The sequence below is a fragment of the Lutjanus erythropterus genome, chromosome 3, assembly GCF_056507025.1.
Source record: "Lutjanus erythropterus isolate fLutEry1 chromosome 3, fLutEry1.hap2, whole genome shotgun sequence".
NCBI classification, from domain to species: Eukaryota; Metazoa; Chordata; class Actinopteri; order Lutjaniformes; family Lutjanidae; genus Lutjanus; species Lutjanus erythropterus.
Genome location: NC_139319.1, coordinates 38587253 through 38614869, shown reverse-complemented (window position 1 = coordinate 38614869; position 27617 = coordinate 38587253). Strand labels below are relative to the sequence as shown.

Below are 27617 nucleotides of genomic sequence, written 5' to 3'. Positions count from 1 at the left end.
CCAAAACCAAAGATGAAGAACTGGGCTGAACTCCAAATAACGCTGCACGTCTGCTGGAAGAGGCCCGCCTGCTCTCATGATATCAAACAGACCTGAGCCTGTATGCATAACGTTTCTGCAAGCTTCTGCTTCATCGGAGGACATTCACTGGGCAGAAAGGAAACACTACTAAAGACCATGAAGTCAAGGGCCCCTATGCTACTCTATGTGTGGCCCCTAGGGCTGGATATTGGTATTCAATACCTTTGAGGTATTGGTCTAAATAACCCAGTACTGAGTAGTATCAAAACTTCTCCAGTAAACCCCTCATTCAATCCTTTTGGTACCCAGATTTAAATAAAAATGACTATTTAAATGGTTTTGCTTGCAGCCAATTACTGCAAGTGTTCTTCATAAAGAACCTTCAAAAAAATTATCAAATGAAGTACTCCGTGGGCCCTGGTGTGACCCTTACTCATCATGCTTTACCAGAAAATAAGTAATTTAGTGCCATGTGTCCAAGAAAGCTAGAAAAATTATGCTTGGGCCACACTGCATTTTTTTATTTGTACCTTTGACGACTACCGTGCTGCACTGCTACGGTGCCCACACAGACAACGTTTCTGCCGCAGCACTGCTGCTGCCAGGCCTATCTTCCTACACTGACTTTGTAGAACAGTTCTGAAGAGAACAGAACAGGTGTGGAATAGGTGTGACATAGTCTACAGATATAGACAATGAAACTGTGGTGAGAGGTGTGATGTTGCTGGCATGATGTCAATATGACTAGCAATATTTTTACTGTGTATTTGCTGGGAAACACATGAGCCACACGGAAAAAATAACAGCAGCCCGACAGGTCCGAGAGCCACGCTGCTCACCGGTGTTTTGCGGCTAGGTCTGTGAAGATAACTGCATTACCACAGTACTGTCATGTGATGCCTACTGCAGGGTTGAGCTCATTACCACCATCACCGCAAATTTTATTTTGAAAGGTCAATCCCATGTTGAGATCAGTGCATGGATCTATTAATACACCTAAGGGTCAGTGCTGTCACACACAAGTCAGGGACGCATCCTCAGATAGGTGGACAGACTCAACCCAAGGCATCTTGGGTTTGCTAGTTGGCGGCTAAAAACATGCTAACAAATCCAAAAAAAGATGCTTCAGTTCAAAACAGGATTACAAAGCTTCTGAAAGAAAGATAATCACACCAGAGCCAAAGCAGTAAAGGTACGAGGCTCATGTTGGCGTTAGCTTTACTGTTCAGCTGAACTTGGGGCTAACCACCTGTGAGCCATTGGGAAACAATGGACAAGACTTGGTCTAGAGAAACTGCAGTGTTTATTAAGTGGCACACTATAACCTGTAACTATTTACTGCCAGATGTCACAACTGACTGCTAAGTTTAAGTTTCTGCTCTGCTTTGAGCAGGACTGTTAATCTGCTGCTTGCTCTCCTCGTTCAGTTCAGACATTCTGACCTTTCAGTTTCATCCAGACCAAAATTATAGGTGTGAAATATTCCCCAGACCACAATCTGGACCAAAAACCAGACTTTGGTCTGGATCAAACTGAACCATGGCTTTGGGTTTGTTTCTAGTGTGAAAACATTTTTGGGATGGTTCGGGCTTTCGGACTAATTGCAGCAAATTAAGACAGGATATAATCAAAGCTGGAAGAAGGAAAAACAATGCAAAACAAAATGACCTGCACATGGGGACAAAAAGTCAACTGGGAAAATAATGCCGTTATGTTTTTTTCCTCGACTTTTCAGTTTTTTCACTTTGGCACTGTTGGTAGTAGTGCCATAATAATAAAAATATTATGGCGACAACAATGTGAATCTGTTCATTCATCTCTCTCCATAAACCTGCTGAGTTGTAAACATGCAGACGTTAGACGCACGTCTGTCAACAAACCAATCAATGTCAAATACAGGGACACACAGCCCAAGCAGGTGATGACGACAGGACGTAGGTATGACAGGTAGTAGTTATTTAGTCCACTTGGATGATTGCAATGTGAAACCAAAACTAACTGGACCAAATGTAAACAGTGTGTCAAAAAAAATAACTTCGGTTCAGGACTTGATCCTGACTTTTCGGTGTGAAAACACCCTTAGACTCAGCACACATTTATGTACTGCCCTATCTCCTGCCCTAAAGGAGCTGTGCTTATGACAGCGTGCTTCAATAAAGTCCAAAAAAATGTAATTATCAAGGCAGTCGAGGTGAACCGCCATCCTGTGGGAATATGTTGCTTTTTCACTGTGCCTTAATTGTGGCTGCTCTAACCTGTTAATATGGGCGCCGAAATAAACACCAACAGGTTCCACCACACATAGTCGCTGTTCAAGCAGCCCACACACACACACACACACACACACACACACACACACACTCAGGGCGCAGACACATTCTCATTGAGACAGCCTTTACCATAAACAGCATTGCTACAGAAAAAAGGCACTCACAGTGCATCTGTAATTGATAACAGCTTTTAGCTTTCTGTTTAGCCAAGCAGCATGATGTAGCCAGCAGCAGGCTGAGTAGATGTGAAGTATTTTGATTTGTAGTTTTTGTTTGTTTGTGCTGAATCATTATTTTCTTTTTATAAATACCTAGTGCTTAGTCTGTTAGCTTGATGCTAGAACATAATGGGAATTCTCATTTATATGCTACTAGAAATTAGCATCATAACTGCAGTAATGTTATTTAAGAAACTGATCCATTTTACTTGATATGCTTGACATTAAATCACGTGTGATTATAGTTAGAGGCATATATTCCCTTTATTTACTACTTTTATATGCAGGATAACAATAATGCTGCTGAAATAAAGCTCATAAAGACTGACTGACATGTGGTGTGCACTGCTTTTGAAAATATAACTCATGATAGACAGTATCTAGACGTGTATAATTCAACTTTTCAACACGGTCTAATGTTTAAAAAGCAAAGAAAAATAAATCGGAACACTAAATCAAATACTCGGAGAATCACAGTACATATGGAAGTACTGTGGTCAAATCTTTAATTATTTTTTTTTAACTATTCTATGAAGTAAATTTAAATATTCATTCAAATCAAAAATAGTCTTGGCAATCAGGGAGCCTTGCACATGTGTGGCCCCCAGGCTGGGGCCAAGGCCAGCCTGTGCATTAATCCTCCCCACTCTGAATGTCCCTGTAAAGTCATAAACACTTGAGATGACCCCTGCCCTCTAAACCAGGCCTGTCCAGTCCTCAAGCCTCTAAGAATAGCAGCACTGATACAGGATCATTATTCAAGTCAGATGTGTGTAAAACCTTCAGACTGATGTTGCACAGCAACTGGTCTCAGCACAGCCTTTCTCCCAGTAAAATTAAAAAGACGAGTTCACGATTTAAATATATATCTCACACCTGAAAGGGCTTAAACAGCAATTTCTTTGCAAATCCTTCAGGGTCATATTAAACACAAACTCCTGGTGAAGCTGTGAGTTTTTTAGCCATGAAATACACATAAATCTCTGTTAAACTTACACGCTCTCAGAGTGGCCAAAAACTCTTACAGCTCATAAATCAGCACATAAAACACACTGAGAGCACAGCAGCGGACTTGTAGATGTTTCAGCAGACGACTTCCTGCTTAATGTCTTCAAACAGCTTACACTGTCATGACAAGAAATTATATGTACAGCGAGTGGCGTGTGAATGTAAGTCTAAGATATAAGCTCATGTCAAACCCAGTTAAGATAGGAGCTTGAACTTAGTTGCCCGGCACTATCCTCCCCACATTTGTACAATTATTGTGGAAACAGTCATACATACGTTTGATTAATAACATTTTTTTTATTTCCTACAGAAAAATTGCAATAATATCATAATCTTGAATGCTTTTGGGCATGATAATCATGTAGTGAAAATCTGATATTGTTACAGTCCTACTACAAACTCCAGATGCCTAGGTTAAAAAAAAACAAAAAAAACAAAACAGCGAAGGGTTGCAAGTGACAAATTTAGCACCAAAAATATCTTTAATGTCCTGTAAATTCTACCCAGATGTTAAGTTCAGGTTTGAAGGTGGATGGGTCAAATAAGAACTGTATCTCCTGGTTAGAAAAAAAAATCCCACATTATTATTATTTATTTATTATTAATTACAGCTTTAGTGTGACATTTGTATGGTGTCTGTCTAAGGCTGCGCAATATGACAACATATACCATGCACAGATAGAAATTAGGGCTGGGTGATATATTAATATCATATTGATATCCTGATACGAGAGGGATATCGTCTTAGATTTTGGATATTGTTACATCGTGATATGGCATAAGTGTTGTCTTTTCCTGGTTTTAAAGGCTGCATTTACAGTAAAGTGATGTAATTTTTTGAGCTTTGGTCAAAAATATTGTGACAATTTCATTTTGGCTGTATCGCCGGTCGTGCAAGTGGGCCAAAAAAGTCTTCTTGCCCAAAGTCAATTTTTACTTGCCCCTGAACAACTTCTTTTATTAGCGGTTACTAAATAACAACAAAGACTGAAGTGCCATGTTTAAATCTGCTGCAACATCAACGTGCCAATGATAGAAAATAGTGAAAAATGTCCACCCCAGTTTTGCAAAGTCCAAGGTGATGTCTTTAAGTGTCTCGTTTTCAGTCCTAAATGCAAAAATACCCAGTTTAATATGTTAATAAACAAAGGAAACTCTGAAATTTCCATATTTGAGAGGCTGAAAACAGCATATTCTGCCATTTTGCATGAAAAAATACTTTAAATAATGATCAATTATCAAAATAGTTTAATCGTTAAATTCTTTTTTACGACTTGCCCAGATTTACTTGTCTAACGTGCCATTTTACTTCACCAGGCCAAGCGGACAATCCTTCGGGTAGTTTAATCTACAGCAGTGCATCATATTCTTCAAGATTATAAAGTGTTTGCAGAATTTCAGACTGTACAGTATGTTGTTTTAAAGAATATAGCTTAAAAATATTGAGATATCATTTATAAGCCATATCACCCAGCCCTTCCACTATGACAGAAGCTGTCTGTCCTATAAATGTGAGGCAGGTTGTGTAGCAAATCAGGGCTAGTACACACACACACACACACAGCGTATACCATGATAAAAGGTTTTGTACATATTGCCCATCCCTGTGTCTGTCTAAATTATTTTGCAAGATTGCAGTTGCCAGAATTGCACAGATCTCTGAAATGCCCCTGTAGAAAACAGCTGACAGGCAACTGCTCTGCTTTCCTCTGTGCCATGTAGTGCACATGTCTGAGGTAAACTACAGAACAGTGTGTTTTCAGCATAGATATTAGATTCGTACAGTGGTTTTCAAACTGGGGTCCGTGGACCAATAGGGGTCCTTGAGACGGTTGTGTGGGGTCCCTTGTAAAAGGAGGTCTAGAATATTTTAACTTTCATCACGTTTTAGAAGGTGGAACAACAAGTGAAGACATAGCATTTAGCTGTTTTGGATGGATTGTCATTTACATCATTGACATTGAAGAGATTTCGTTCAAACCTAAAAATTTTGAAAAATGACTCCGAGGGGATTCCTTAAGACACAGTCCTCTCAAATTAGGGTTCCATGGTCTAATGTGCTTCTATTGTGAAAATGCTTGACATGAAAAAGTCTGGGAAGCCTGGATTAAAGCACTACATAAAGTTTCTTTTTCATATGAAATTGTTACCATGTTAAGTTGAGATAATAGTAGGTGAGAGCATTTATCAAACATGTTGTTGTCAGACCTTCGACCAACTTTTAAGTGCTGAGGAAACTAAACCCATCAGTGATGGCTGCTGTGATGTTAGTCTCTCCACTTTGGGGACCAGTATGGGGTCGTATATCATGCGGTGTGTAATGAGGGGCCTCGCGGCTCGCATGTTGCCTTGGACTTGAGGTCAGGCCAGTTGTACATTCTACAGAGGTCAAAATGTTGTGTGTGTCACTCACCTCACTAATCAGAGTGTATATGTAGAATATCAAGGTATCGGCAGATGTGGTACATGACTGATCCTGACTTATGAATGCATGTATGCATGTGTCAGATGATGAAACACTGTGCAACAATGACAGAGTGAGCAGCAGCTCCTGTGAGAGAGATGAGGCCAAAGATGCTGTTTTTTGTGGCATGTTTAACACAGAGCATGCAGGGCTAAACAAAACTAAGAGGAACCCCATATCTTACCAAATAACAAAGGTTTACAAGACTCCATTTGCTTTACACTGATGTATGTAGGTCACAGAGGAACAGGCAGCCAACATGTCAGCAGACAACTGTTGCATCTCACAGCACTTGTTGACTGAAATCCTGATTATGAGATGAAGATGGTTTTACATTTTCTGCTTAAATTAACTGTCATGACCCAATATTTCAGATTTTAAATCTAACTCAGGTTTGTACAAAGTGGTTAGGACTGGGCAATATATTGATATTCTTTCAATATCATGATATGATACTAGACAGTGTCTGGTTTTAAAGGCTGCATTACAGTAAATTTATATGATTTTCTAAACTTAGAACATTTTAGGTGTCCTATTATTTGTTATTACCCACTTATATCCATACTAATGATGATTATTCACAGAACTGCAACAATTAATTAACTTTTTAAATAATCAATTAATCATTTTGAGTCATTTTTTAAGAGAAGAAATTTCAAATTTCAAAATTTTCCTTGGGAGCTTGGCACTGGCCAACATTTCTGGACATGCATCAAGAGTGCGACAAGATTAATTAAGCAAGAACATAATCAACAATGAAAATACTCATTAGTTATGGCCTAATTATTTACCAAAAATCAAATTGCGTTAATATTGTGAGGGTGACTACAATTTTGTTGCAATATTGATAGAAATATTTGTTCAAAAAGATTGACTAGATTTACTTTGAGTTTGCCTGTATTACCCAGCCATATTTTAGATACTGTATGCTGGTTTAATCCACATGCATCCTACTCTATAAGATCATCACTATTTGAGAAAACTATATGATGTTATTTAAGAGTGTATATTGAGATATGGATATCACAAAATAGCCACAACAAGACAGAGACATTTATAGGCCATATTGCTAAATTCAAAGAGAGGTTCAGAGACAATATGCAGTAAAATAGTTGTATAATAAAGTTTGAGTTATCTCACCAACAGGATCACTAGTAAATTTCACCAATTTCATTTATCAAGGACCCCAAAGTAGCTACTGTCCATGACAAAGCCTGTATTAGAGTCCATGTCTGTGCAGGTCTTTGCTGTGATGACCTGCAGCGTGCCATTTCTTTCAGAGTGAACTCTACCGCAGCCAATAAAATATTCTCCAACAGGAGAGAACGCAACAGTAAAGTTTAATGTATATATATGTATATGTACTTCCTCTATTTTCCGGGAAAACCCCACTTAATTCTCAATGACTCCATAGAAACTTATCAACACAAGTAATTTTAAAAGTGTTGTCCTTTATATTATTCTAACCCTGATAAGTAAACTTGTCTAATTTGCCTGTTTTACAGCCCGCAGGATCATTTTTGCATTTATTTCCGTACCTCCTCCAGCGCTATTTATAGCCGGACGGTCCCGCTGGGTGACAGCAACGAATACTTTGACCAGATATGGTTTCCTTCAGAGCCGCCTGGAGTCGCACTGCGCGGTCCGCTCTGCTGCGGCCGCACAAGCCGGGAATCCGCAAAACAAAGCCCGCTACACGGAACCGTCCATGACCCGCAGGTAATCCTGAATTCGGCGGGTTTCAGCGCGCTCGCAAAGTTTCCTCCCCCGTCCCTGGTCTCGTCTCACGGCGGGTTCGTGGAGGCTGAATCTCATCTCCCGCAAAGGGCAAAGTAAACTTATGGGGAGAGAGCCTCCTCCTCCTCCTCCTCCCCTCCTTCCTCCCCTCCTTCCTCCCCCCCAACACGGCTGCCCTGTCACTCCAGTGATGTCATGGAGAGCGGCTGCGTCCATTATCGGACTATTTCTCAGTAGCTTCTTTCTACTCTAATATAAAACAACGTCTATTATAATTTGCTTGTAACTTACTTATGAGTAAGTTTGAACCACTCGAGCTTGCGCGTGTTTTTTCGTGACACACCGAAAGGATGTTAAAGGGACAGTTCACCCCCAGATCAAAATTACATAATTTTTCTCTGGCCTTTAGTTCTGATTATATCCATGTAGATTTTTTTCAGTCGCAGAGTTTTGGAGATCTCAGCTGTAGACATGTCTGCCTTCTCTCCAATATAATGGAACTAAATGACTTGTGGAGCTCAAAACGAGAAAAAAAAAAATCCATTTGTAAAACTTGACAGCAGTGTCTCTTTGCAGGACTCATGACCCAGATAGTCAAGATAATCCACAGACCTTGCTGTGAGCAGTTTCATATAGGAACTACTTTCTTTCTACTACAAAGAAAGTAGTTTCTACTAGAAAGTAGTAGAAAAAGAACATAAATAAAAGTTACCTTGTTATTTTCCTCCACTGGTCACTTGTTCATGCTGCAGCCCACATTTCACCTTTACCACAATGGGAAACTAATTTATGCAGCACATATGACCGTGTGTGTGTGTGTGTGTGTGTGTGTGTGTGTGTGTGTGTGTGTGTGTGTGTGTGTGTGTGTGTGTGTCTCTTCTAAAATGAATATACTAGAATTCACATTCACATAATCTGTGTGAAAATTTGAGCTGCTCTCTTGAGGATGAAGTAAGTTTGCCTGTTATCCTGCTAGGTGTGAAATATCTATTAAAAAGTTTAAATGAAGGAAGATGACACTGTCAAGTGACAGCTGTCACACAGAGGTAAGGAAAATTAAGTTCTGTATCAGCTGTCTCTTTGGGCAGATCATTCCATCCTGACAAATCTATTTTAAACAAATTTACTATTGGTAGAGGACACATACATTTACAGTTTTCAGACTACATTTGCCATCTGAGTACAAAGAGCAACAAGTTTATTATGTACATAAATGGATTTAAAAACTGTTAACATGTATGTTACATTCTGATCATGTATGCTTTGTTGCCCAAAAATACCAAGAAAAACAAGCAGGTAACTTCTAAACACCTATACTCATACTACTGTCCATTAACATACTGAATAAATTAGAGCTGCAACAATTAATCACCAACTATGTTGATAATCAATTAATCGGTTTGAATAATTTTTTAAGACAAAGAAATAAAGAAAAATTATTTAAAGAAAAAAAACAGTCGAAAATCTGATTCCAGCTCATTAAATTTGAATTTGAATTTATTGAAGGATAGCCCCTTGAGATGTAGCATCTCATTTTCGAGAAGGTCCTGAAGTCAAGAATGTAAATGTGAATATTTTCTGGTTTCTTTATTCCCATATTCATATGATAGCAACTGAATATCTTTGGGATGTGGGCAAAACAAGACATTTGAAGATGTCCTCTTGAATTCTGGGAAACACTGATGGCGGTTTTTCACCATTTTCTGACATTTTATGGACCAACTAATAATGAAAATAATCATTAGTCGCAGCCCCATAATATATATTACCATTATCCCCATTTTACCAAATTAAATGAAATGACTAAATTAAAATTCCATACTCTGTAGGAACCCTCCTGGTTATGGTAGGCCATACCAATGTGTCATCTCCTTGACAGAAAGAGCTGTGGCACTGTGTGTATATATATCAGTCATTCATCCATTTGGAGAGAATGAGATTCTTAAGTTAGAAGCTCTTCTATTTCACTGACAGTTTATCCTGAGAGAGAGCAGCTCACATTGTCAGAACACTGGCAAAAAATTAAAAATCTTTAAAAGCTTTCAAAGTACACATAAGTTTTAATAGGAAAAAATCCTTGTGAACAGCTTTCAAACAACATTAGAAATGTAACAACTTATTCTTTTCAGCAAAGTAACGCAGAATAATTATAAAGAAGGTGTTCCTGTCAGTCAAATCTTAACCAGGTACATTAAAACAATATCAAACAAGGTGTACACATCAAGCAGATTGTAAAAACTATGTACATCAATTCAGAAAAAAATGAGGTCCAGAAAACATTTTCAGTCTTGCTGACAGCCCGTCTTATGCTGCCGAAGACAGCTCACCGGCCATGATGGTGTGAATCCAAAGGTCTCTGTCCTCCAATGTGGTGTCCACCAGGTAAACTGTCAACCTGCGTTCCCACAGCTCACCTTTAACCTCCGACAGCTCCTGCACGCTCTCCACCTGAGCTACCAGTGCACGATCCTCCACGTGGTTCCTGAACAGAATGGAGACTTCCTCTGACCACTGACGCTGCGTCATACCTGCAGGACCAATGGGAGGAGGAGTCAGTAATCAGCCTTATGATCCAACAGGCCCCAAAATAACCTTGCTTTGATGCATATCGACTAGAAAAGCCACTGAAAGAGGCTGATGCATTAATTCAGATTGAGGTGTGACCTGCAGGTGGGTCACAGGAGATTTTATTTGGGTCCCAAAATAAATAAAAGACTATGAAAGAAATTCTGCAAATTCAAGATTACACCTATTATGAAGCATTTAAAATCTGTAAATCCTTTTACCAGTGAGGGGAAAAAATAAGCCTGTTAATTACACCTTAATGCACTTATTTTGTCTTATTAAGGAAGCTAAAAAGTCTGATATTGTTTTCTTGATGAAAGGTAAAAAAAACAATGAGATGGCCTGTTAACTCAGCCTAAATGCATTTATTTCTCAATTAGCAAGTATTTAATCTGTATAGGTTTTCAATAACATGTCAAGATAATATAATGTCATGTGGAAATGCCAGTAAAAAAGTTCAGCAATGTTCATTTATGCACAAATTTACTCTTCCCAGGAGTTATTGATAAGGCCTGTTGTCAACTGGGTTATACATTTGTAAAAAGTAGGTCCTCAGAAAGTTTTTGGGCAACACTTCTCTAACTCACCTGCCAGTTGTGCAGTGATAGCCTGGAACGGCAGCTGTCTGAATTCCTCTATCAGAGGCCGGAGGAGAGAACGGCGCACCAGCTCGTGCTTGCCGTAGTCCAACTCGTAGACAGAAACCAACCCGTTGGCCAGTATTGCTTTCACCTGCACACGGTGCCAGCTAGGTAGAGGCAGCATCCAACCATCAACCTCTTGTTTTTACATTTTGTACATTACTTCCTCACAGCAGCATTAAACAGACAGTTGTTTTCCCATAAGCTCACAGATAAACACAACCAGTACAACACAAGGCATTCATTTACAAATAATATATATCAATATATATATATATTCACCCTCATCTAAACAGGACTTTTTATTAAAGAGATTTTTGTAAGTGTATTCTTCTTCTTCTTCTTCTTCTTCTTCTTCTTCTTCTTCTTCTTCTTCTTCTTATTATTATTATTATTATTATTATTATTATTATTATTATTATGTTAAGTGTACACTATAATTAGAATATTTTCACTGTTTTACCCTGCTGTCAGACAGCCTTTTCCAACTAAAACCGCTGTTATATAAGCCAAATATAACTTTCTCCAAACCAACCCACTCTCTGGAGGCAGAATCGTAATTTTAGCTTGCAGAACACAGGTGTTGTTGCCCAACCGCTCAGTTAGCTTGTTTGCATTACTGTGTGACTTCTGTAAATCGGAACTAACCTTTTAAAACACCCAACAAACTAACTGATCGGGGCAGCAACAGGCCAACAACTCCTGTGTTCTGCAGGTTAAAATTATGATTTCACCTGTGAAGACTGGTTCATAATAGAGGGAGTGATATTCAGCTTGTATAACAGAAAAGTCAGAAAAGGCTGTCTGACAGCAAGGTAAAGCAGTGAAAATATTCTAAATGTAACGTACACTTCAACTGATTTTCTTTTGGCTGAAATACATTTTGCTGAGTCTCTGTGCTGGGACTCCACTTTGCTTCTTGAAACTGGGAGTACATCAATTAGGATCTACTTTAGCTAATAAACCGACTATGGAAGAGTGCATCACAGGGCTCAAACAATAAGGCTTGCTTGCACAGGGCAAGAAAACTGCAATATTGGGCTAGTAAATCTGGAACTTCAAACAATCAAACTATCTTCAGAATCGATTAATCAAAGTAATTTTTAAAGCAATTTTAAAGTAATTTTTCATACATAAATGGCAAAAAAAATGTCTTGCTCTCAAATATGGAGATTTCCCACTTTTCCTAGTTAATTATTACCATATTAAATGTACAAACTATCTCTTTTATATGAACTCCATATCCTCAAGCATCACACTGTAAATATTGTTCAATAAAATTTTGTCATGTGTAACTTTAAACAGCAAAGATCTGGTGAGATCATCTATTGTTTAACGAGCCCTTGCAGTTTAACTATGAGATTTTCTATCATTTGCTGTTCTTTACTTGTTACAGTCACCACAAAGATGTTACCATGACGACATAATAACAGCTCTGACATGTCCGATTTGTGCCAGGTGCAAACACACTAAATACATACTTGTTGTCGAGTTTGGCGGCGTAGACCTCTCCTTTCTGGATTTGTGGGGCTGTGTTGGTCTTCCACGTCTGGTTATAATAGAGGATCATCTCCCCCATCAACACCACCAGCTTATGCAGATCCTGCCACAGCTGCAGCACGAAGTAACCAGGGTGGCAGGCCACTGGCACATACACATCTATGTTCTGACCAGGCTGAAAGAGGGGGAGTATTCATTTGTACTTGGTTGGTGAAGCACTTTTTCTAATTCTGAAAGTACAGTTATTCTATGGTCACAATGTGAGTCTACCAACTGAGCAATTAGATCTCCCAAAAGAAGAGAAAGTTTAATCATCTCTACAGACCTGGGGGAGCTCCAGTGGAGGAGGCATCGGTAGTGGCTGTCTCTCAGTTCTGGTGGTCGCTTCTGGAGCAGCTGCATCTCCTGCTCCATGACTAGTTTGAGTGGGGTGTTGGACCTGGCTGCCCAGAGTCAACTTCTCCACTAGAGCACTCAGACCTAGAAATTTGTCAAAGACAGGTACGTACAAAATACATTCAAGTTAGAGCTGAGTCAGCATTTTAACCTCATAGTGATTGATCTATGTCAAAGTCAACCAAAGTCACACAAGTCTTCCTGTTCTGATACGTTGTTGTTTGTGTGTGTGTGTGTGTGTGTGTGTGTGTGTGTGTGTGTGTGTGTGTGTGTGCGTGTGCGTGTGTGTGGTTGGAGGTGGACAAGGCAGCAAGACTGTGGGTTTCAGTTCGGCCTCTGACTGAACTGCACTCTCAGATGTGTGTGTGTTAATGAGGTAAAGTACTTTGGATAATATCTAAATTTGATGACTCAGGTTATTTTATTCCTCCAGAAGCTCAGCTCTGCCTCCGGCTCTCTCCTCTAGAGCTCAACAAAAACAAGAATGCATATCTGAAAAAAATGTTTAAATAACGCATTAAGTTACACTTTTAGTCAACTAAAACTAAATGGCATTTTACTCAAAAGACAATGAGTAAAACAAAAGCAACAAAAAAAATTGAGCAGACTTCTTCATGTATACCAAGACAAATGCTGACTGTTGATCGTCCCAGAACAAACTTTGTTTCATGTCTTGTCTCACACTGTATTACCTGTATCCACACTGCTGTTGCTGCTGCTTCTGTCGTTGTTGTTGTCGTTGTTCTGCCTTGACAGTTTGTGCCACAACTCTGACTGGGCGAGCTGATGGTTGATGCTCTTGTTCAGCTCCTGACTGTTAGTGCCAATGAAGAGGTACATAGAGACCAGACAGTCCCCTTTGTGCTGGTCTAATTTCAAGATCTTTAACAAGGGCAGAAAGGGTACATAAAAGGCACAGTACACAAAGTTAGAGAGACCTTGAGGCCACTGTTTGCTAACAGGCACACACTCATGAGCTTGATTTGCACAGTGTTTATGTTTGGAATATTTGGAGCAAGATAAACACAACTCCTGCAACACCACACAATGTCAGTGTGCTTTAAGCAGTCAAGCCTTTATTGTCAACATGCACTCAATGGCAACTTTATTAGGTATACTTTTCTGTTCAGACCTGGTATTAACATGTGTCCATGAGTTTATACCTGGCATTACAATGTGTCTCCAGATACATCCTGAGTAGCCACTTCTGATTGGATCTTAGTTCCCTTTACTTCCCCACTGGAGCTGTTTTGTCAGCTGAATAACCATAACTGTCCATTTGGCTGTTTATCTGTTCTTTTTTTGTGGTCTTTTCATTTTTTTTCTTGGTCAGTGCCACACTAAACTCCTCTATCAGCCCATTATGGTTTACTTGCACTGTCAACAGTCAGACAGGAGGTGGTGCGCTGGGATTTTATAACTTAACCATCATCAGGACGATGGACACTTTCTGATTGTCTGAAAATCTGATATTTTCACATCAGTGTCAAGTGTGTGACCCAGCACACCACACTGTCTCTCACCTGTATGTAACTGTAGTGTAATACTCATGTATTTAACAAGAAGGCACAACAAATTACAAATTTACCAAAGCCGTTTTACTTCCTTGCTCTGTATGCAAATGAACACATTTGCAGAATGCACCATTTTTAAAGTGGCAGCTTATAAAGAAAGAAATTTGATTTGGATATCTTTCAGCCACTGGCTAATCTTCCAAGAGTCCACATCAAAATTAAAAACAATTAAGCATACAGTAAATCATAATACTTAAACAAATAATCATATACATGTATAGAGTCACTCACAGCAATAACTAATGTGACTGTAGATTAGACTAGGACATATTACCTTAAGAATGTCTTTAGATAAAAACTTTGCAATTTGTCCAATCATTCCTGCCATCTTTAAGAAAGATCATTAATATGAGCTGCCCAAGAGAGATTGTTTTGTATTTTGACCCCCAATAATTAAGCTTCTGTAATCTCTTTGATTTGTTAAGTGCCACAGATTCAGTTTCCTCCTCTTTCGTGTAGTACATATAATAATTTTTGTTTTATTTACATTTAACAATAATTGATTGTTTTCCACCCATTTCATAACAGATTTAAAATCATTAGCCAAATTTTCATATTACTGAGTTTGTGAGTCTGCTGCTGTAGTAATGGTTGTATCATCCGCAAACGTGTGCATTTGAGTTGGATAACTCTAAGGCAAGATCATTTGTGTGTATAATAAACAATTATGGTCCTAGGCAACTCCTTTGCTGGATACTACATGTACCACATGTTGTCAAATTTACAAGAACAACCAAATAATTAAGAATTTGTAGTAGATAGTATTTCATAAAGTTGATAAAGTTTGTTCTCACTCAGCAACTCATAAAATAGTGTGATTTCTTAAGGGAGTATGTCGTTACCAGTGTCTTCACAAACATCTGCTGCAGGTAAGCGAGCCCATGTGTAATTTGCATTCCAATGAAACAAATGATGTACTTTGCATTCACACTGCTGAAAGAAGGTGGTCACACCACCTCCAAATGTTGTCTGAGTGATTAGTTCTAAAATGCATCCAGACTTGTACTTAAAACTGTCCACATGTTAATACCAGGTCTGATCAGGGCCTTAGAGGTTCTGGTCTATGTTGATACAACAGCACAACACTGTTAATGCTAGAAACTTGAGATGTGTGGTTTGTAACATGGATTTCAACACGACGCCAACATTCATTCCTCGATCAAAGTCACTTAAATCATCATTTCTAAGTTGCTGTCACATGAATGGATGATTAGATATTTGCATTAACAGGCAGAAGTTCAACTGTCCCTGATTAAGTGGCCACTCAGTAATTAACTTTGTGCTACATTATGTTACCTTCATTTTACAGTCTTCGTGGCCCAGGATAGCCTCCTTCAACCACAGAACAGCCTTTGGGTTCCAGTCTCCCTCTGGAACTGTGACTTCAGCCAGACGACATTTGATAGCCTGAAGAGAGCATCAGTACACTAAAAACTATCAACCTTTATGTGTGTTAACAAACAAACATCACACAACCACTTTTAGACAGGTTAACATTAGCATTTTGGTCATTCATGTGGAAGTCACTAACAAACATGTTCAAGGAAACAGCAATTCACATTTACAATGAAAAGTCCTCAGCTTTTTCTTTTTTTTTTACTCCATATCTTGATTGCAAAAGTGACATCAGCATCATGCTCATGAGATGACAGCGTTCAAGACACTTTGAAATGTCTGTCTATGCTGGTTTGGTCATCCATCAGCGATTGTTGGGTAAATTGAAGGGAGATTGTATCTACTCACACAACAGGCACAGAAACAACTGACCTGTGGTGGGATGATGGTGAAATCTTTCAGGAGGAGAGGGGGGATCTCTCTGAGATCAGTGACCTCTACAGTTGCTGGGACACCCAAGTCAATGAACAGGATCTCCATGACTCTGTTGCCGTACATGTTGGTGATCTGAACAGAAGAGCAGCAACACGAGTGGGTGAAATAAATATGAAAACCTGAAATGACCTGAAACTGGTCAACAATTCAATATCCTAATACTTTCAGTGTCCTAAATAATTTTCAGCTCTTTAGGGAAATACATTTGAATGATTCTTTTCTTACCTCCACTCTGGACCACTTTCCTTTGTGGCGGGCGAGACAGAACTTGCCGATGAAGGGTCTGGACACCAGGGACTCAGATGTTGTCTGGAAGAAACAATTACCATTTCCAAAAACAAAGTTATAAAGACTTTCTACCTTTCGAGAGAGGAAGATTTGATGATAATGATTAAATGGCTACTACTATCATTGTAAATCTTAAAATGTTATACAACACTTGTCAAGACTTCATATCTCCATTTGCCTAAGAACTTGTCTACCTGGGAGGTGAAGATAGCCTCTGTTTCCTCTAGTAACTTGCAGAGTCTTGCAGTTCCTCTGGAAGGCAGCTGGCAGTAGATGATACCATCCGAACACACATTTGTCACACACACATCCTGGTACGTAACATTTACCTACAGGCAACAGAAAGATTAATGTTAGATAATACTTTATGTTTGTCAGATACACACTAGAGTTGTCACAATACCAGAATTTCTAATTGAAATATGAAATAATAATTCTAATTGAATACGAGTATAAAAAAACAATTCTCAATAGCTCTTTTGATACCACATGAGAAAGAAAAAAGTCCTATAACTAAAAACTAGAATAACTTTTCTTTTTTTATTGACTACTTGTTCACAGTGAAGGTACATAAAAAGTCACTGAACTCTGGTTTTGCTGCAAGCTGAATTTTAGGCATGACATGGCCTGAATGAGCACATAGATCTTTTTTTGACACTGTGATCAACAAATTAAAATGAAAATGTTAGAGAGGAACAAATGGGGAGGAGATACAATCTCTGACTGAACTACACACTAGAGACTCCAGTTCTTTCTGTAATTTCCCTTCAGTCTCTCTTCTTTTACCCTCTCCTCTTGTTACGTCTGTGTGCGTTCATGAAGTAAAGCACATCGGATACAAACAGAATCCAGTATGACTCTGGGTATTTATTCCTACAGAAGATCTGAACTGTCACCCAGCTCTCTCCTCAAAGGTCCCTGGAGCTCAGCAGCTGTCTGTGGACAAGCAGCTGCTCTGTTCCTCTGCTCCGTCTGGTCCTCCCCATGTGCTCAACTTTTGTCGCTGAATATTTTCAACTCATGCTTAACACAATGTCGTCAGATACATTATATTAAGCTACACTTATTCTGAGGTCTTGTTTTGGTGGCATTTAAAACATTACATAGCTTAGCAAGAGCATAAGGCTTCTTGCACTAGTAATTTCTAAACTACATTGGCTCTCTGATGTCAGAACGGCCAATAAAGAAGGAACACTCACTCCTATAAATTTAGGGAACACAACTGTACCCATTGTGAACCTAATGCCCCTGGTTAAAAAAAAAAAAGTGATTGTGTCGCTAGAGTAATCTTTTAGTGGAAACAGCCTGTTGGTAAAATCATGGCTTTTAGTTTAGGAACTATTCACTGAATAATTACATGGGCACTCTGCAGGGCAGGTCTATAATAGATCATATATTAACATTTGACCCAATAAATATAATCATAGACCAGTTATTTTCCCTCATATGTATTAAACAAATTCATAACATAAGAAGCATGTTTTTGAGAAATGTAGTATACTTAATATTTATAACAGTTTAATAGATATTTCCTCCAGAAATATGAATTTGTAAATTCTAGACAAACGTTGCATTTTACTTTACTAAATTTACTGTAGATTTTAGACAACTAAATCTATATATATATATATATATATATACACAATTCCAGAAGACTCAAATTTAACTAAAAGGCATTTTAGTCAAAAGACTGACTAAAACAAAATCAAAATGTTCTATTAAAATTAACATTTAGCACCATGATCCTTACAGACAGTGGGTTGTTCATGGTCTTGTCCTGCAGAGCCTTCAAACATGTGGCATTGATGTTGACATCTTCATTCTGAGAAGTGTCGTACAGCACCGTCATGGGTATCTCATTTCGTTGACAAGGCTCTAATGTTTCCATCAGTAGGATCTTTCCGACTGCCAACTTGTCCAAGGAGGACAGCACCACTGGATGGGTGCTGAATGCCTCTAGACCTGAGAGAAGGAAAGTAAAGGAGGATGGGAAGAGGAGATAGAGGAAAGATAAGAGAAGTTATTGGTCACCCCTAACCTACAGTATGTTGTACATCCACTGGTTGATGCTAATGTTTTGTCTGTTCTCAGTTAAATAAAACATGTCCAAAAGTCATTTCCTAAGATTCTATGTACCTGCAAGTTTAACATTTGAAGCCTGGAATGGCAGAGAGAGGAAGCTTTGATGCAGCTCCAGCAGATTAGTCCCACTGGTTTCCACAGAGAAGCCGTAGTCCACATAGTACACCTGACAGAACACACATACAAAAGCGCTTTTGCTGCACAAACACTTGCATTCTGTAGCTACCAAAGATCCTTCCCTTGAAAGTGTCCCAGCTCAGGGAACCCTCCAAAGCCTACATTTCTAAACCAAATACATAACAAAGTGCTAAACACCCCTTGAACTGCTCAACACCCCTTAGAATTTACAGAGTTAATGTAAATGAAAGACACAGATGACCACAAAAAACATTAAATAAAAAGAACAAACTAAACAAGTTACCTTGATCTTGTCAGCGGCCATAATCTCCATGACCTGAGCTCTGGCTAACTCGTCTCCATCCTCTCCTCTGACTGCCACCAGCTGACCAACAACAAGGTTGGACAGAGTACGGTTGGTAGACTTTTGGCTGTAGAAGGAGTGCATGGCATCCTCCATAGCCTCCTGGGCATTTGAATAGTTCTCACCTACATACCTGAACAGAGAGACCAATGGTTTTTTGGCAAAAGCAGTAACCCCAAAGTTTCATTAACAAAGCACACTTGAGCATTGGCTCATATCTAACGGTATAGTCATTAATACTTTGCCAAGAAATATTCCTCTTAAAAATGTGAAATTATTCTTAAATTATTCCTAGTTTTTTCTCTTTTTCCAGGGGAACCACTCTTCTGTTGTGCATACATATTTAAAAATAACACTGTTGTTTATCTTCAAGGACATTTAATTACATTCATGTCTGCAGTAAGAATGTGTGCCCAACCTTATGGTAACAGCATTGCTACTCTTGGCATCAGTAATCAGTACAGACGGGTACTGTTCTGAGGGAAGAGCCAGACAGGGAGGCACCACAGGACCCAGGACCTCCACACCAGAGGGAAGGGGGTGGCTTATGCACTGCTGGCTTTCTGTGGCTTCCATGTCTGCTCTGTTGGAGTTGTACACGATGGCCTAACCACAGGAAAGTACATCAATGACAAACACATTAAGAAATAAAATTATTTAAAGGCATAAAATGCAAGACATTTCCCTAAAAAACAATGTATAGACTCAACCGTGACGCACTGATTTGCATTTCCATTATCACTTCCAATGCACCAAGCTGCACCTGAGGCGGACTTTTCTGGAGTGGGGCCAAACCGTGCCTGACCCCCCTCCAAGCGGACTGCAGTGATGTCTCTCCAACTGTGGTCAACCTGTCACAACCCCCTCCCTTCTCCCCATCAAACAAGTAAGAACTGTGAGAGCTGAGAGAAAGGTTTATAAAAGTTTCTGTGCACTCAGCTCCCAGAGCTTTTTTTAGTTTCTCATTGAATCTCTGTAGTTTGAAACTTAGTTGCTCTTTTTATATCCTGGTATCCGCATTATTTTACAGATTCACATTCGCTTTCAGCCATACAGGAATTGTGTCAAGTTATTGCTGATGAAAACCCAACCTTTCCTGGTTTAGCTGCTTCAAAATACTTTTAAACACCAAACTAACAGGGGACTTTTATTTTGAAGAAATTATAAGAAAAAAGAATGTGTTCACCAATTTAAGAGTCGCTCAACTGTAATGAAAATGCAAATCCCTGCCATGCTGAGCTGACGTGCCCTGTCAAACCGAGCCAAGCCAGTACATGTATATGGAAAAAGGGTGCAAGTGTGTGGTGGTGGCTGTCTTTGCAGTGGCTGACTACCATCTGCATGTTACATACATTAGTTCACCTTTAACTGTCAAGGTAAGAAAGACTACCCTCCTAGGCAACATCACAATACTATTGTATACTTACTTTAGTTTTACGTTGTGTTTTAATTCTGGCACAAGCTATGGCATCTCATTCACTTACCTTCTTCTTATTGTGTGGAATGGGGTACTCCACAGTGAATATATCCAGCAAAAGAGGCAAATTGTCCAGAATATTTTCGGGGAACGGTGTCTTGTACGTGTCCAGATAGAGTTTGGGCAAAGCGTGAGCCCACAGACCATAGCTGTACTTAGATAGGAGCTCCTTTATTCTCTGACGCACCTCAGCTGACACGATGACAGAGGAGTTTGAGGGAGGACACAGGTCAGAATCGGAGGTAGGGGAGAAGGTGACCTTCAGAAGGGGTAAAATGTCAGGGATGGGTTGGATGAAGGAAGCCAGTGGAGGAGCATTGGTTGTTGCAGGGCAAGTCAAGGCCGGAGCAAAGGGCTTAATAGTGTTTTGGTTGTTGTTGAGAGTAGCTGTAGACAAATCTTTACCTCCACCATTAACTGTAGGCTTGACACAAGCAGGCAGCAGGGGAGCAGGCCTCTGCAACGTGAGTGAAGACAACAGGTTGCCTGAAGAGGCAGCGACAGGTTCAGGAGGAAAAATGAAGGTGGGTCTAGCTAAGGGGTTTTGGGAGGAAACTCTAGGTTTAGAAACGGGGGGAGGAGGAAGGGAAGTGAAAGGTTGTTCAGGTCTTGAGGGACGTGAATCTGTGGGTGATGTTGGAAGGGTGGTGCTGGGTCGAGGGACAGAGGGAGGCTTAGGAGACAGAGGAGGGTAGACAAGGCAGTCAGCTCGGCAGGTGGTGGGTTTCTCCACCTGTAAAGGCCAGACAAGACAGAGAGAGAAAGAGACTTTGACTCTTTGATGTCTCAGCCCTACCTGACAAACTGTGGTGACTCAGTCACGCGCTGATATTTTCTGTAAATTTTTGTTTTCAGCACAAACTGTTATTTTTTAATCATCAGAAAACAGACATTGTGAACAGCAGTTCTCAATGTGCACAAATAACTCTGACAAGCACATATTAACAAATTGTGTCAAATTGTTCTGGTCATTCAAAGTGGTTGCACAGGGTCTTTGCCATGTAAAGATGACAAAACAACCCATTCAGTTCATTCAAATGGACAAATAAGTCGGAATAAAGTTATTTACGCCACTGATGTTTGTTAACAAAAGCAACGTGGGGAAGGGATTTAAGGTTTCTGTCAATATTTTATCATGCACTAATGATACAAACTCATTAAGATATTAATGAAAAAACTAAATAAACTAAATGAAACTAAATGTTTCTGGAGCAACAGTAATGCCAATTCAAGAAAACAAAATTCTGTACTTTTAAGGCCTTCATTTTAGATTTTTAAATTAAATACTTTTAAGACTTTGACAGTAGCTCCTGTTAAAGTTTGGTACAGGTACTGGAAAAACTGACTGCCTGCTTTACTGCCCGTCAGACTCCACTGACATTGCTTAATCATCTACTCCCTCTAAAATATTAATGATTTGTCGCGACTCTAACAGACAGGCATTCAGTGAACAGTCGACATTACATTGAACTCTAACGGGAAATGGGCAAATAATAACACAAGTTGCAGATCACATTAGGACATTTCAAGGACACAGCAGCTGTAGTGTTGTTGTCAAAGAGGCCGGTATTTAACTTAATGTTTCCTTAATCTCTGATGACAGATCATGGTCAGTGATATGATATATGACAGATATACTTCACAGCTTCATCCTTTAAACATTACAAGATCACTTCCCTCACAAAAGCCCGATGTGTACATTTGTATAGGCCTTAAACATTAGACTCATACAGTTTCATGATACCAATTTTGTTTGATTGGGTGTATAATTATTTATACATGTACAAATAAAAGTTACTGTCTCACCATACAGATGTGTGTCCAGTCTTTCAGATCTTCAAGAGCCTGAGGATGGAGCCTCTCACTGAACATTTCGCTGTAGACCTGTGATAGTTTCGACATCCACAGTCCACTGCAGTATTTCTCCAGGAGCTGAGTTAATTTGCTTTGCACCAGCTCTGCACTATACAGACTAGACTGTATGGAGAGATATCACATGATTAATCACTTCTTTGTCTGATCTTTTTTTAAAAAGCACAAGTCAAATAAATAAAACAAACATAAACTTTAAGTACAAAATAAACTCCTAAAAAGAAGTGATGGAAAATGACCACTTACATGTCACCAACTGAGGTTTGGCACAAGCACTTCATACATAAACAGATTTCACATATAAGGCGAACATTGATATACTTCTTTGTTACAATTTTCTCTTTATTTCATGAACATTTTGAGGCCTCATCTAAAGGTTTTTAAGAGACTAAATATAACAGTGACAAGTAGAGCCTGTTTCTTCATGTTAACGCACAACAGGAAGGATATGAAATTCACTCTTTGATATTCATATACATCTTATCACACAGCAAACACAGACAGGGTTTTTGTACCTGGGATTGGTTGGGTCTGGAAACTCGTTCAGGAGGTTTCTCTGTGAAAAATTGTGCAAAGGAAGAAAATTAACAAGTGCTGATATCAACGAATCATCTGCAGCAGATTGATTTCACAGGTTGTTAGTTAATCTGGTTCAGATAAACTGATTGTTTTGGGCAGTGTTGTCCAATCCTGATAATATACACTGGTGTTCAATTTCCCTGTGAAAAGTGCAAAAGAAAAACTCTGCAAAATACCTAAGCTAATGTGCAGGATCATTACAGGGGCCAAGGAAGACCTTTTTTTAATTCAATCACTATTAGAGATAAAAAGCACAATTGATCTCATCCCTTGTTTATTGTGCCCCCAGTCTCTATAGTCAAAAGGTTGGCTATAGAGATATTCAATTGACTAGTACATGATTTAAATTGTTTTCGTGCAGCCTTGACCAATCAAATAGAAGGACATCGCATTGTGGAGACAGCAGGCATCACAGGTCAGAAAGAAGGAAACAGAACTGTTAAAAACACTTCTTGGGGGACACTATTGCAGGTAGATGGTGGCTGAAGTGGTTACTGCGCTGTGTTGTGAAAGCTCTGTAAAATATGACATTCAGAATACTTTGCAATAATTTGATCTTTTCCCCCAACCAAAAATGTAGAAGTTTTTTCTTAAACATAATCAAATTATTGGAATGCTGGTTTTATTCAAAGACTTTAGGGGAAAGAGGAGTTAAATTTTGTGACATTGATGAGTATGCACACTAAGAGGGCTCCACATACCTTTAGGCCTCTGGTGGGCTGCAAAGTTACTCTCCTTCCTGTTGGTAACAGAGCAATCCCGTAAGCACAACGTGCTTTTCACAGAAACAAGCTGGTTTCTAATACAAACATCCTACTACAGTTACTGACATAATAATAAACTAATAAAGGTTCATCAAGTGGTTCACTCTAGAGAATGTTTTAGAATATGGGACTATTGTACTATGAATGTAACCAACACAAAATGTTTGGAAACTTCTTAATGCTTCTTATTTTGAGACTCAACTGTGAACTGTTCTGACAAGACTCCAGGGAGGAGACAGAAACCATAAGTTACCCATGAGCAATTTCTTAACATTTAGTATGAACAGACAGCGGAGTTAGCATGCTAACATTTATATTTATGTTGTTGAAATTAAATTAATATCATGTATTGCTGAACCAGGTTTAGCTTCATAAGGCCTGTTCGCATGTTTGTGTGTGTTCACCTCTCAGGAATAACACACTGTCTTACAGCCGCTTGATGTGCTGGCTGTCTGTGTTCAACAGGGGTGATGGAGCTCAGCCTTTGGTCCAACTGCCTGATGTTTGAGAACAGAAGCAAAAACTTTGTATTATTTGTTTTAAAATTCACTTAAGATAAAGCAGACACAAAAGAAGAAATTAAATTGGAAAATGTCAATTACAAAAACCAAAAAGCATTTGTGTCGCACAAAATAATATGTTAACAAAAAAAAAAAGGGGGGGGGGGGTAGCCTGACGCGCAGCTACTGCTCATCATTTCTTGATGAAAACTGTAACTCAGATATTTTTCACCTGTAGTCTCCTGTGGCGCTGCAGCCACTGGAGCCGCCATGAGGCCGAGAACGGTTTGCTATCCAGTTAGAGGCACCACCAGCTGAGGGCTGGCGGAGAGAGGACCTTGGTCTAGCTGAAAGCACGGAAAGGAGAATAACAGGTGAGGTTAGAGTGAAAAAAAAGTATATGGAAATGTGTTTAAAATGTACTGCTGCCATTAAGGCCTTTGCAAAGACAGAGCCCTGATGTAAGTAACAAAGCTGTGTGTCCTACTGTTGAGCATGTATGGGTTGGACGGTTTGAATCTCATCCTGCAGTTGACGACATGGGAGCGACCAGGTTTCTTGGAGCTCTTCTGCTTGGCCACCAGCTCTGCAATGTGGGCCGTCTCTTTACATACTGCAGCAAAGCATTTCATCTACAGAGAAGATTTATAGTAACACTTAAGATTCATGAAGATGCAATGTTAAAGTCATCACACTTCTTAGGACACAGCTAAATTTGACATCCTACAAATGTCACTCTCCTCAATCATGCTGCATTTTGGGTGAAAACAAGACTTAGAATACCCAGAGATTCAATAAGTTACTTCTATATTTCAGGACATGCCACTTATGGCCACTTGGTGGAGTCATTCTTCCATTTTGATGGAGGCAGACACCCACCATTCTATGTAATGATGCCAATTGTTGATTGGCAAAGATGTAGAATATTAGTTCACTTGACTGCCAAGCTCAACAGTGATGCTTTTTTTTTTTTTTAATTTAAACTGGCAAAGACTTCGGAATTTGTATTGATGCCAATCAAATTAGAATGATTGATTTCACCCAATATGGGGCAGAAGCATGACCCAGAAGCAAAGTACCTGGATGGGTTGCTCTTATCTGTGTGCAAAAATATATCAGTGTCACACTAAGGACATTCACAACTAAGTGAAATGGTCTTAAATTTGTGTAAACTCAAAAACAGCCCTCACCTCACCCATGCGGTACTCCAGGCGGACTACAGAGGGGATGCTCTGGAGGTAGTCCTCCAGTTTTGAGTAGCCCAGCTTCTTCAGCGGGATGCTCTCTCCGCACAGTGATCTGTACTCTGACTGAAGGCTGCTTATAGACACGCCGTCCTTGCTGGACTGGAGCACAGACCTTAACATTTTCTTAATGGATTCACTGTCCGACATGCTGCTAAACACACATTGAAACAACGGCACAGAAATAAAAATCAGTGGGGTTAGAAATGCACAAGTACATCAGAAACATCTGAGAGAGTGACTGGCTTGACCATTCAAAAGGCGACTTTTATCCCCTCAAAAGTGTATTAATTTTATGTGTTTATTTGACAGGGACAATACACAGCTCCTTAGCTGTACCAGAATTATCTGTAGGCGAAGTTTCATCTGTCGTCCCTGGTAAGAAAACAGAGAATAACACCTCTGCTAAATTACTCAACAACAGAGCATATTCACAACATAACAGTGTGTATACAAAACACTGTGTCAGTTATACCCTGATGAAGACTGTGTCAAAACATGCCGTTTAATCCATATTTTCCTAATGGATTTTTATAGTTGCAACCAGAGTACAACAGATTTTTCTGTACTGCCAAACAATACCATTGACTTCCATTTACAGTAAGCTGGAGAGACACTGTTATTTTTATGCAACTACTGGCTCTATCCTTGAAGAGTACCTGTTTTTCATTTTTTTTTAATATTACCAATTAGAGCCAGAATCTTTAACTTTAATATAGGACTAGTATGTAAAAAACACTTCAGACCTCTTTTGGTAAATGGAAAAAATGGTCCTAGATGAAATATATGTATACACACATGCAGACTTTTTTTTTTTTCTAATTAACAAGATGCACACAGAAGAAGTCAGGCCAAATTTCATGTACAATAAAAATTTACTTCTAGCTTCAGTACTTCTGAAGCTATGAAATGTTAGAATTGTATCATTTTTGAACACATAATACTGAAAAAAGTATCAATATTTGGATATTTTTCACAGGCTATTTACCAAGACTACTTTTTTGACCCAATGCAGCACTTTCTATTCTTTCCTCAGCACTGTGCCATTAATGTATTATTATTAGAGTTCTGTAGTATTCCAATCAAAGCTATTCATATCCTACCAGAGCTACATTTCACCCAACTTATGAAGACTCCAAGAGACAGACACTGTGACAAAAGTGTTTCCACATAGTACAGATTAGTACAGAAAAATGAGAGCTGGACATTTAAAAGCACACAGAGAAGGAAGATCTTGCAGCATTTATGACACACTGCAAGCTGTGATGGCCAACCCCATGATGAAATGTATATTGTCAACACTAACACTATTAAACAATTATTAACCACTTAGTAGACTGGTAGGATTTTGGAATACCCTCCCCTAAAAAAGCTTTCAGTCGTGAACAGCCAAACAAACGCGCCTACTTCATTTATTGCACATAGTGTAGCTAACATTCCATTTACAGACGACGGTTGCTCTTAGCGTTTTGCAATGTTTTCTCAAGATAATATTATCATTGTTCCGATTCCTAATATAGGAAGTGTAACACAAGATACACAGAAAAAAAAAAGATGCCGAAGTTTTGTGCTACTTTCCATGTTGAGTTCCTACCAAATTGTATGCAAGTGTGATTCTTCTTTCGGCGTCAATTATAACCTAAATCTAAACAGATTGACACGTGGATAAATCGGCTAACGGCTAACTTAACGTTAGCTAAATGTTGTTGACAGTTATCAAAAAAAAAAGTTTATTTCGCCCCACTATTGACCGTCACAAACCAGCAAAGAGTATCTGCAATATTGGAACAAATTTTATGACTCATTGGGATGTTTTCATGTTTACCTTACCTGTAACTTTAACCGGCTAACGTTTAACTAAGTGCTTCAGAGTTTCCTATCGCTGCGTTAAAAGAAGGAGACGTTCACGCCCATAAGTTCAAAGGTCACTACCGGTTAGTTCCGAATTTCTGAATTTATCAAATTGATCTTCTGAACTTCTCTTTATCATGCCGAACTTATGGTCATCTAATATATCTTGCAAACATTAATCAACACCTTTTAGGTGATGATAACTAGGTAACTTGAGAATCTTGTAGAAAACGGTCGTTTTATTTTTTTTTACCT

At 39.1% G+C, this 27617-nt stretch overlaps 2 protein-coding genes across 2 annotated transcripts in view; both read right to left on the bottom strand.

Annotated features, from left to right (window-relative positions):
- tmod1 (tropomodulin 1) overlaps positions 1–7837 on the bottom strand; it is a 41074-nt gene extending 33237 nt beyond the window's left edge. The window contains exon 1 of the mRNA XM_084716103.1: positions 7520–7837. The gene's annotated coding sequence lies outside the window, so the exon portion shown is untranslated. The remainder of the gene's footprint in view (positions 1–7519) is intronic.
- A 1921-nt stretch (positions 7838–9758) lies between these two features.
- Positions 9759–27421, bottom strand: tdrd7a (tudor domain containing 7 a). The gene is made up of 22 exons (XM_084716102.1): positions 27342–27421; positions 25458–25662; positions 24755–24899; positions 24500–24623; positions 24172–24264; positions 23705–23742; positions 22940–22980; positions 22359–22529; positions 20560–21285; positions 19494–19681; positions 19016–19208; positions 18649–18760; positions 18263–18474; positions 16707–16841; positions 16450–16533; positions 16162–16296; positions 15691–15801; positions 13513–13702; positions 12750–12904; positions 12406–12599; positions 10871–11031; positions 9759–10246 (listed from the first exon to the last, which is right to left on the bottom strand). The coding sequence occupies exons 2-22, from the start codon at positions 25659–25661 to the stop codon at positions 10023–10025; spliced, it is 3636 nt and encodes a 1211-aa protein (XP_084572228.1). The 5' UTR covers position 25662; positions 27342–27421; the 3' UTR covers positions 9759–10022.
- Positions 27422–27617: the final 196 nt, after the last annotated feature.

Coding starts and splice junctions, on each gene's coding strand:
- tdrd7a (XM_084716102.1), bottom strand. CDS start 25,661: ATGTCGGACAGTGAATCCATTAAGAAAATGTTAAGGTCTGTGCTCCAG. Junction 19,682..20,559: donor TTCCACACAATAAGAAGAAG/GTAAGTGAATGA, acceptor TCCTGTGGTTAG/GCCATCGTGTACAACTCCAA. Junction 16,842..18,262: donor CCATGAACAACCCACTGTCT/GTAAGGATCATG, acceptor TGTTGCCTGTAG/GTAAATGTTACGTACCAGGA.